Source organism: Pelophylax lessonae (genome assembly GCF_965119305.1).
Source record: "Pelophylax lessonae genome assembly, chromosome: 5".
NCBI lineage: Eukaryota > Metazoa > Chordata > Amphibia > Anura > Ranidae > Pelophylax > Pelophylax lessonae.
Genome location: NC_138772.1, coordinates 10,778,526 through 10,789,949, shown reverse-complemented (window position 1 = coordinate 10,789,949; position 11,424 = coordinate 10,778,526). Strand labels below are relative to the sequence as shown.

General features: G+C 44.3%; 1 protein-coding gene across 1 annotated transcript in view; it reads right to left on the bottom strand.

The window, feature by feature from the left end:
* Positions 1–293: 293 nt before the first annotated feature.
* The window catches only part of LOC309556405 (pentraxin fusion protein-like), a gene marked incomplete at its 3' end in the record, with an annotated part of 30,452 nt that continues 19,321 nt past the window's right edge, over positions 294–11,424 (bottom strand). The window contains exons 4-5 of the mRNA XM_082258868.1: positions 5,915–6,197; positions 294–462 (exon numbers count right to left, since the gene is read on the bottom strand). Of these exons, the coding sequence (XP_082114994.1) occupies positions 294–462; positions 5,915–6,197 (452 nt within the window). The remainder of the gene's footprint in view (positions 463–5,914; positions 6,198–11,424) is intronic.

The following is an 11,424-nucleotide window of genomic DNA, read 5'->3' as shown; positions in this document are numbered from 1 at the left end:
TTTTTTGTGCCATGTGACTTATGAGAGAGATTTCCCTTCACTTCCTGTCCTGTAGACACAACAGGAAGTGAGATAAATCTCCTCTTAGGAACAAGTGTCCCTTTTATTCCTGTTCTGGTGTCAAATTTTGTGGGAGCCGAATAGAGGGAGAATTTCCCCAAAGGGGATGCAAACAGTGACAGGGGTTCTTGCACCTCATCCCCCCATCCAAAATAAAATTTTAAAAAATGTGATTTTAGATATGGATTAAATGGTAGCTTGGCTTATGTTGCGTTTTTAACGCCCCCAGATTGTTAGTTTTTCAGCTGCCCTTGGGGTATGTACTGATAAACCTTGATTTCACAGAAGGAAATGATCCCCGAGTGGCCGGTGTGGATAAGCGTCACGTAGCGTCCCTGCATCCCGTTGCAGAAGAATGTCAGGAGGGGCTGTGACCGCGAGATGTTTGTGATGGTGGCACATCTGTGGGAGAAATATTGTCACTGTTAAGATACATTATAAAAGAGTATTGGTGCTGCAGTATCACAATATATTCCATAAATCGGTCACTTTTAGATTGTCAGCTCTTCTGGGAAGTTTTTCAATGTTTGATGTTCCACATGTTCCCCTTTACATACAATAGTTGGCAACATTTAAAAAAAAAAAAAATCCAGGAACCCTGTTCTTTAGTGTGCATCCAGTACGCTATTGTAGGTGGAGAATGTACTTGAAATAGGGGCAGGGCATTTATTCCAAAGGGGGTGTGACTCTAAAAGAGTCATATTTTTACCCTATTGTAGAATTTAATTTTAGGAAAAAGGGGGTATTTACCATATCTCACCGGTTAGGAGATGGGGATTTTAACGTGCCTAAAAACAGTTAATCACTCTCACAACAAAAAATATAATTTTTATTTATACAATAACATTAAAAACAAGAGAAGTAAAATGGCTTATGCACACTGAAGCTCAAAGGAGCTCAAAGAAGCTGTTCCTACTGGCTTTTGAGCTCTTATTTTTTCTACCTGGAAACTCCCCTCTCTGTTAGACAATGTGCCCATGCACACTATAGCTTTTTCAGGCGTATGCTCCTACAGGCTGAAAAAAAAAAAAATCCCACCAAACTCACGTTTTTTGAAAGGAGCTAGTGCCCCAAAGAGCTCAAAGAAGCTCAAACGTGCGAAAACGTTTGTTCCAGCTTTTTGTTTTTTTTATATAGTGGTTAAGAAAAAACTATCTGGGAGGGTTTATGGAAAAAAAAAAAAATGCTTATGCCCAAAATGCTCAATAAAAATGTGCACAAGAGAACAAAAAAGCACAAGCTTCTTCAAGGTAAAATAAAAGCTCAAATGCCTGTCAAAGCAGCTTTTTTTTATACTATATATACTACGGTATACATTTTATATAAGTAATGTGTTTTATACATACACATACAGTACATTCACCTGTATAGGAATAGATCATAGAAGATATATGGATCAACGCGTTTTGCCCAGAATAAGGGCTTCTTCAGGATCATCTTTTCAGTGTTTTTAGAATTTACAGCTCAATTATAGGCCAAAAAACATCAAAATGAATTATATGCATACACACTATGAAATTTAAGGTATGCTATGATCAAAAACAAAGAAAGATATTCGGTCTGTAGTGTGTAGAACAAAGATATAGAGGTGGAGTCACCATCACAACCAAGTCATCAAATAGACAAATTACAAAAGTGAAGGAGTATATTGGATCTCTTCCAGCCAATCCTTGGAAGAGCCCAGATATAAAATGAAGTGTGTGCTTGGATCCTTAACAAATGTCAGGTCTGGTGCAGCTGTGCAGAGTAACCAATCAGCTTCTAACTTCAGCTTGTGCAATGAAGCTTTTACAATAAAACCTGGAAGCTGATTGGCTACCATGCACAGCTGCACCAGATACTGTGTGCTCCAGTTTTAGTAAATCTCCCCCACTATGTTTTTCTTTAGTTTGCTACAACTTTTAGCCTGTACAGTTTGTTTGAGGGAGGCGAGCAACACGTGGCAGCGAAAAGTGGGTGTGGTTAAAAAGTGGGTGAGGTTAAAAAGTGGGTGAGGTTAAGAGGTGGGTGTGGTTAAATTATGAGGGCTGGGGGGGCACAATGTAGCACCCCCTGGGTGCCTAACCTGCTATCCTCAGCGGCAGAGGCAGAGCCTGTGGGGGACCACATGCTGCGGTCACAATGTTATTCTTCACAGCCATGGCATGAACTATACTCCCTGTCAAACACGACTCATTCAAGTGAGAGCAAGCTTCCCGCAACTGCGTGCAATGCACATGTTTGCGGCATGCTAGTGCGAGGTTAAAGTGTGCAGCGAGCAGGCGATACAAAACCTCCTTACCACCTGTCAAATGCCATCTGAAGAGCAATCTGAATTTTTTTTTTGTTTTTAGAGTTTGTAAAAAAATATTATTTTTTCCATTTTTTAACAGCCCTTTTGGGGGGCTTGGGTGAAAAATTAGGAGTCTAAACAGACACCTGATGTCTCAAGTTTGAGACAGAGAAAGAGACTGAGGACATAGATTCCTCAGCCCTTTTCCCTGCAGCCTCAGCTGCGCTGGACAGTGAATGAATGGGAAGCACTCTGTACAAAGCGGCTTCCTGTTCATTGACAAACTGAAGCATGGGGGGAAGGCACACAGGGGGATCAGAGCTGCAGGAAGGGGCAGAAAGTGAAGAGGGGTTATCGGAGCTCCAGGAAGTGGGCAGTATGGTACAACTGAAACTGATCCTCCTTGTATGGCTCTCTCTGCAATAGCTGAAGCCACCTGGATGGAGAGGAGGAGAAGCCGGAAGCATTGCGGGGGGGGGGGGGGGGGCAAAGAGGAACAGGGGGATTGGAGCAGGGAGGGGGGGGTAGCGGTGATCACAGTAGTGATTAAGGGGGGTACTGGGTGCTGATATGGGAACTGATCCCCCAGCAGCACAGCCGCCAGAAGGAGGAGAGGGGGCTCTAAGATTTAGCCTGGATCCGCTAGACACCAGGATTTCTATTAAATCTAGGGACAGTCCCACCTATTCCGGGACAGTTGGGAGGTATGCTTTCTTACCCCGGGTTCAATTGAACCCTAGGATTCCTCCAGAGCTTGTTAGGAGTTCTTCACAAATGACAATTTTTAACTCTCAGATGTGGAAACCACATAAACCAGTGATCTCTTTAGCACCCTCCTAGGTAGGTGCTAGAGAGAGAAAGTATAGTTTTGAATTCTATCTGCTTACCAGAGGGATTGCCACGTAAATCTATATTGTTCTCTGCCTACCAGAGAGCAGGATCTGCTAGTGAGTTCTGCTCAATGTGCTCAGGTGCAACTCAGTCTGCAGAGTGTATCACACTGGTCCAATAGGGAAGCATGTTGGGCAGTGGGAGGAAACCTGACAAATGAGTGCACAGGTGTTTGATACAGCCCTGGTGATTTGGCAGAAGAAAGTGCCTCAGCATGCTGGAATACTGTATTAATGCCAGGAGCACATGTGCTAGGGGTCTTTCGGCTGGATAGCAGAGTCCCGGAGGGAGGGGGCAGCTGCCTCCTTCTCTGTAGAAAAGCCATGCGGCCTCAGGTAGTCAACCTGAGGGCCTAGAGACCGCTATAGAGGACCTGAACCCAGAGGTCCTGTGAAGCTGACTGGAAAGGGAGAAACTGAGGGATCTGATTCTGCAGTTCAGTGAGTACAGATCTGTGTCAAGGGGCCTGACCTGAGGGGGACCACCCCTGCAGCTAGAAGAGTCAGTGGACGGGTGTCAGTAACGGGGATGCTAGAGAGTATCCCGAAGATGATGTAGTTCACCAAGTCAAGAGAGAGAAAGAGCAAGGAGACTTAAGCCTTTCCATACATGTGGCAGTATGGTTCAAGCAGTGCAGCTACTTCCACAAGCAACCTGATGAGGCCAAGTGAGAGCTGTCCTTATACAATGTACATAGTTCCAGTTGGAGTATCCAACTATTCCCTTCTCCCATCCAAGTTCCACAATAAACAAAAAAAACAACACCCCTGGACTGTTTATTGAGCAAGGAGCCATTGGGAGTAAGGATGAATGTGTGAATTGTACCCTAAGGGACTGTACGCTGGTAATCAGAGGAGGCCCAACAAGTCATCATACAGCAAGCCCTATGGGGACAGTGCTACAGCTATGTGTAAGTTTTTTTTTTCCACATAACAGTAATGTACCACAAGCTATAGATATAGTAACTATTAGAAGGGTTTTGCTGAGGTCAGAAAGTCATTTCAAGGGTACCTCAATGTTAAAAAAGGTTGAGAAAGGCTGAGTTAGAGTGAGAAGTTACAGCCTATTGGGTTTTGATCATTTATTCTTTCTTGGCTAATCGGTGAGGGGTTTATTTCAATGATGGCTGGGAGAGGATATATATCTGAACTGACCTTGTAGAAAGGTTCTTCCCTCCCATGCTGCTGCCTGAGGAGGAAGTTGCTATGAGAGGTCCTTTCCTTGCCTACAAGACTCTTTAGAGAAATTTAGAGTAAAGGAAGGTTTTGGTCCTCCTAGGTGGACCCACAGCAAACTTTTTAGTACGAGAGCCACATTGTATATTTCACAAATATTTGCAGACCCTGCCATCAGTGTTCCCCTTACATTCAGTGTCCAGAGGGTGCCCAGTAGAGCCCCCCCCCCCCCCCAATTACATCCAGGAGCATCTGGCTGGCTTGCAGAGGATGCACCAGTCCCTGTATTACAGTACGCAAACCAGCAAAGGTTGGCATGGGCCAAAATAAGATCTTGTAGTGAGCTGGATGTAGCCCACAGGCCATTGTTTGGAGACCCCTGAGCTAGAGTGTCCTAAGCTGATGCAGCGACTAAAGAAACTAGAAGGTGGCCACCCATCTGGACCTAAAAACATCTACACTAGCCTGAGGCATAAAGAGTCTTAAAGTAAACCTGTGAAACAGGTGAGAAGACACTGGAAGTGAGTAATCCTGTTCTGCAGCAGGATTTTTGCTGCTGTCTTTGGGTATCCTGTACCTTTAACCCAGTGGTGTATTTTGGTTTTGTGCTGCCCTAGGCAAGACTAAAATCAGGTGCCCCCCTCCCCCTCCTAAGTAAATCAATTTGCCCCACTCCTTCCTTTTTAATGGATGTGACTCCCTCCAAAATTGAAGGACTACAAGTCCCAGCATTAACCCCTGAGATCTCATGAGAGGGGGGGGGGTGAGAGGGGGTGGGAGAGAGAGAGGGGGGTGGGAGAGGGAGGGAGCGAGAGAGGGGGGTGGGAGAGGAAGGGAGAGAGAGAGGGGGGGGGTGAGAGTGAGAGTGAGAGAGAGGTGGGATGAGAGAGAGAAAGGGGGGATGAGAGAGAGGGGGGGTGAGTGAGAGAGAGAAGGAGTGAAAGAGAGAGAGAGAGAGAGGGGGGTGAGAGAGGCGGCTCTAGCAACCAGTGGCCAATAGAGTCTCAGGTGGAGGGGGGCGGCTTTTTTGCTGCCCCCCTGCAAAGTGCCCCCCTAGGCCTGGGCCTTGTTGGCCTAGGCCAATATACAGCACTGCTTTAACCCTCTCTCTCCCTAACACAACTGAACCTATGAATTGCAAGAAAAGGATTGAAGGATTTGAAGTCTGTCTGTGTGTTGCCATTGGTGGGTCGGTGAGTTGTTTGGATGCTCCATTAGGAGGGTAGGAGGGCCATCAAAAATCTAGCAGCCCCTATGGGGGTAATGCTATATAGTAGCAATTCAATGCTCAGGATTGCCCCATACCCCAATTATCTGAGACTGATCACTACTGTATGCTAATACGTGTGTGGCTTTTACCACAATTTTTACCAATCTGTTCAGTAGAAAGTAGCTTTTCTAGGGTTTCTTTATACCTATATAGGCATTAATACATAAATACGTAAGTGTCAATGGGACCTCAGTGGTTGGTTTTTAGAGTGCAGATGGATTACAGATAAAGATGTCATGGGCTTACACTGGGTTGTTGTGGTCTGGGGAATCTCCAATTCGGATCTCAACGCCATTCATACAATTCCAGCAGTCGTCCGTTCTCAGCACGATCCTCACTAAACCATTGAAGTAGCTCTCTTCCAAGTCCAGGGACCACCAGGGCTGGGACTCCAAGTTAGTAATGACACAGGCAGATTTTGTATTGTTTGTCTCAGAAATGCCGTCCACTCCACGATCTGGGCCAGGACGTGGGATGGTGGGGAAGGTGGAACTCTGGCAGACCCTCCCGTAAAGTGCCAGGTTGATGGCTGAAATGAGAAGAGATCAAAGCAGAACAATTTATATCCACCAATTTCATAGTTTCAAAAATTACCTTCTCTTCTTGGTTGGTTATACGTTTGGCCAATTGCCCCTTCTCCAGTTTCAGTTCCCCAGTGTGTATCTGCTCCATTGACTGTCCAAAGACCTTCAACATGCAACCTTGGAAAATTTTGCCCCCAGAAATGTCCCTGGGTTCTGGGACTGGCGGACTCCAAGGCAATCCAGTGTTACTTTGTTCATACTCACTGGGTTAACGTTTTGGAGTTGGGAAGGGGTAGAACCTCTGTAAGGTTTGCATTGCTTTGTCTGAAATTCCTGTTCTGGAAATTCAACATAAAGGTACAGTAGATGTAGAATGATCCACCTAAACTTTACCCTCCCTAAAAACTTTCCATAATAATCCTGCAGTCCCCCTGCATTAACAGATATATAATGTTTTTCTTTTCCTTGGGGGAATAGGGCACAAATAGCTTTTTTTGAGGACCTATTCCTAGCACTTCCTTATTTTTAGGTTAGGCCATAATGAGATGAACATTTGCCTGCTGCCTTCTGGGATACCCAGGTCACAGGTCCTAGTGGGTAGGGATGATCGAACGGTTCGGATCGACCATCGGTTCGACCTGAACATTGACTGTTCGAAATTCGGCCAAATTTCCGAACTTTTTGCGGTAAAAGTTTGGCATTCGGCACCAGAACCGCCCAAAATGCAATGGGACAGGAACTGGGCTTTAAAAGCCCGTGATTGGACCAGAAACTTGAGTAAAAGCCAATTGATGGGGCAGGAGGATGCTAGGAATGTGATTGGAGTGACTAGGGGGTCCAGAGGCCAATCAGTAGTGAATACGCCCCCCAGTATATAACATAGCCCTGCCAAATCTCTAGCACTGTAATACAGGGGCTGTGGAAGAGAGTGGAAGCAGTTCTGTTACTCCTGCTGCAAAAGGTGTCATTTAGCAATTATTAGTGTGAGGAAAGGGATATGCAGTGTAGTTAGGGTACTATATACCACTATAGTTAGATTCAATAATCTAGTTTCTGTAGGGAAAGTGTTAAGTGTCAGGGTGACCGCCAGAGAAAAAAGATAATTTTTCTTAGAATTATTAGTAGAGCAGGGATAGGGCTCCGCTCCTTTCACACCTGGGCGTTTTTGTTTCAGGCGTTTATTGGGCTTTTTTGTGGACGTCTTTGGAGGCAGGCATGACATCTGAACTTCTGTGTAGGGGTATATATACACACACACACATATATGTATATATACACATACACACATATAGGTGTGAAAGGAGCGGAACCCCATCCCTGCATCCCTAATGAAATTATTTGCAGGCATAGGGCTCCGCTCCTATCACACCTATATGTGTGTATGTGTGTATATATATATATATATATGTGTGTGTGTGTGTATATATGCCCCTATACAGAAGTTCAGATGTCATGCCTGCCTCCAAAGACGCCCAAAAAATGCCCAATAAACGCCTGAAACAAAAACGACCAGGTGTGAAAGGAGCGGAGCCCCATCCCTGCACTATTAAAATTCTAAGACAAATGATCTTTTTTTTCTGGTTCTGGACATGCTACAGAGCTGAAACTTCACAGGTACACTTTTTAGACCCCCCCCCCCCAGACACTAAATCCAAAGAAATCTCATTTTTTTTTTCAATAATTTTTTCAATAATTGGCTCTCTATCAAAAACGACAATTCTTAAGAACTTTTGTTTGTGTGATAAATAGTCCCTGGGGCAGGACCCAGAACCCTAGGCACTTTTTAGGGGCATTTATTGGGTTTTAGGGCTTCAAAATGGTGTTTTTTGATTACCGAAGTTCGGGTCCAATTGATTTCAATTTGGTTCTGGAATCCGGAAAGTTCGGGTGTTCTGGCCGAACCAAACTTTTCAAAAGTTCGATCATCCCTACAGTGGGTACACTGTGGCGCATTCACTGTGAGGTGTCATGGGGGAGGGGGGCTTTTGATTATTCATGTTTTTTGCAGCCACACCCCTGATGGCAGTCCCCAGAAAATAGTGCCTGAACCCCTTTGAAGTCCATGGAAGCTGAATGTTGTAATCTTTTTCTTGCTCTTATACGAGGCCAATATGCAATGGTGTATTTGGTATACACCATTTTAGTATAAAAATATGGGTAGCTGGACACTGCCATGGGGGAGATTTACCAATGCAAAAAAATAAATACTGATGAGCTTGGAGCTCAGCTTTAAGACCAGGCCTTTTTTTGACATTTGCCGCATCACACTGCAAGTTGGTCTGCATGGCTGTCATCCCAGAAGGAAGCCTCTTCTAAAGATTTGTAGACGCGATAACTTTTGCACAAACCAATCAATATACACCTTTTGGGATTTTTTTTTTCTTTCCAAAAATATGTAGCAGAATACATATTAGCCTAAATTGCTAAGAAAATTAGATTTTTTTTACATTTTTTTTATTGGGAATGTTTTACAGCAGAAAGTAAAATATATTGTTTTTTTTTTTCATAAATGTCGGTCTTTTGTTTATAGTGCAGAAAAAAAAAATGCAGAGGTGATCATATACCACCAAAAGAAAGCTCTATTTGTGGTAAAAAAGGACATCCATTTTATTTGGGTACATCGTCACACAACTGCGCAATTGTTAGTTAAAAGTAACGCAGTGCCATATTGCAAAAAATGCCCCGGTCGCTTTTTTTTTTGTTTATAGCGCAAAAAGTTTGTTTTGGTTTGCGCAAAAGTTATCACATCTACAAACTAGGGGAAAGATTCATGTTATTTTTATTTATTTATTTACTAGTAATGGCATCGATCAAAACTTTTTTGTTTTGTATTGCATTATTTGTATTATCGTGCAACGCCCTTCCCAAACAAAATGGATGTCCTTTTTTTTCCCCACAAATAGAGCTTTCTTTTGGTGGTATTTGATTACCTGTTTGATTTTTATTTATTGCGCTATAAACAGAAAAAGAGCGAAAATTCTGAAAAAAAAAAAAAAAAAAAATACAATATTTTTCACATTCTGCTATATAACATTCCCAAAAAAAAAAAAATTAAAATCAAAATTTTTCATCATTTTAGGTCAATTTGTATTCTGCTACATATTTTTGGTGAAAAGAAAAAAAAAATCCCAATAAGCGTATTTTGATTGGATTGCGCAAAAGTTATCACGTCTACAAGCTAGGGGAAAGATCGATGTTATTTTTATTTATTTAATTCTTTTTTTTACTAGTAATGGCATTAATCAGTGATTTTTAGCGGGACTGCGACATTGCGACGGACACATCGGACACCTAACTGACATTTTTGACAATTTTGGGGGGACCGGTGACATTACTACAGTAATCAGTGCTATACATATTCACTGTCACTGTACTTATGACACTGGCAAGGAAGTGGTTAACACCAGGGGGCGTTTAAAGGGTTAAATGTATGCCTAGGGGGTGTTTTCTAACTATGTGGGGGATGGGCTTATGGAATGAACACAGAGACCTTTGTTCCTAAATAGGAGGATCCCTGTGTTGATTGCTAAAAGAACAGCGGTCTGCTGTGTTTACAACAGCAGACCACCGTTCTGTCTCCACGGGCAGCGATCGCGGGTGCCTGGCCGCAATGGCGGCCACTGGCCCTGCAGATCAGCCTCCCTATTGTGCCCCCACGATTGCTCCCGCAAATCGGCGTACGGGTACGTAGTTTCGCGGGAACCTGCCGACGGCTGGTCGCAAGTGGTAATCAGAGTGACTTGAGTCGCTCCAATTAGAACAGTTCCATTGCACTGAATGGAGCGCGCCCCAGTCTGAGCTGGGTATTATAACAATTTAAAAAAAAAAAACTTGCCCAAAATATACTGACCTTGACCTTGACCCTTACTTGACCCAAACACTAACCCTGGCACTGACCTAGATCAAACCTTGATCTAGGAATTTTTGATTTACTTTGTAATATTTATTCATTTTTTTTCCATACACTTTTTTTTTTGCAAGGATACAATGTATCTTTCCTCTCCATTCAAAGAGAGAGAAACACAGGGGTGGGCTTTGCAGTGACTGATCATTGTGGTAGCCAATCAGAGGCGACCACAGCGATCAGGTGACCCGGAATCTGGAGTTTCGGGTCCTGATAGTTAGTACAGGGCCGGGGCTCTCTGTGAGACCCCAGTCTCGGCACTGGGAGCACGCAGCACAAAGGGTGATACACAAATATGCAGCCCCACGGCGATATGCCCAGTGCAGTGAGGCTGCATTTTTGTGTTACATCGGCATCAGGGGGTTAAAGAAGGCTTCCGAAATTCTGATCGTTGCCTCCCTGCAGGCCAACACATCTACCAAGCTCGGCATGCGGAGATAATGTCCTTGCCCATATTGACATTGATGGGGGAAGGGGGGGGGGCACTCTTGATGCTCCTCTCTTTCCTGGCCAGCCTGGATAAGGGTTTGGGTATGAATGTTGGGGGGGACCCAACCAGACCCCAACACATTTTCTGCATTGGTTCTCCCATTACTCCAGATAGGGGATTGGTATAGAATTTTATGGCGTATCCCATGCAAAAGAACCAAAAAAAAAAAAAAATGAAAAAAAAAAAAAAAAATAGCATGGACCCCCCCCCCCTCCAAAAAAAAAAAAAAAATCCTAGATAAGGGTCTGGAATGGATGTACCTTGTGGAATCCCCCCCCCCAAAAAAAAAACCTACCAGACCCTTATCAACCACCTCCCACCCACTGTATAGTAAAATGATGGTGGGCGGGATCTCCTCTCGTTCTGGGATGACGTCATATGATGTTGTCCCAGTGTCACCGCTCTTGCGCGCCTAGGATATGGCGCAACCCCCATTTCAGTAAAGAGCCGATGGCGCGGCTCTTTACCGATGTGGTCGGCTGTGTCCAATCACAGCCAATCACATGTAAACCGGGAAGTGTAGTTTAACAGCTCTCCTCGCAGTGACCGGTTTAGCGGCATCTCCTCCCAGGGGAGACATGTACAGGTAATCAGGACACTGATCATCAGTAATCCAGAAAAAAAGAGTGATGCTGAGCACCCTGTTCCTGCGCTCAGAACCAGGTCCTCAGGCTGTCTCAATCTTGGAACCCACACTTGGCATCCCAAATGGCTAAGCCTTGCTGCCCTCTACGACCGGGGTGGTCGAAAACACTGTAAAAACAAAGGCTCTGAGGAAGAGGCACGGCCTCGAAACGCGTCAGCCCTCCGTCTACATGAGACATTGGACTTTTCCATT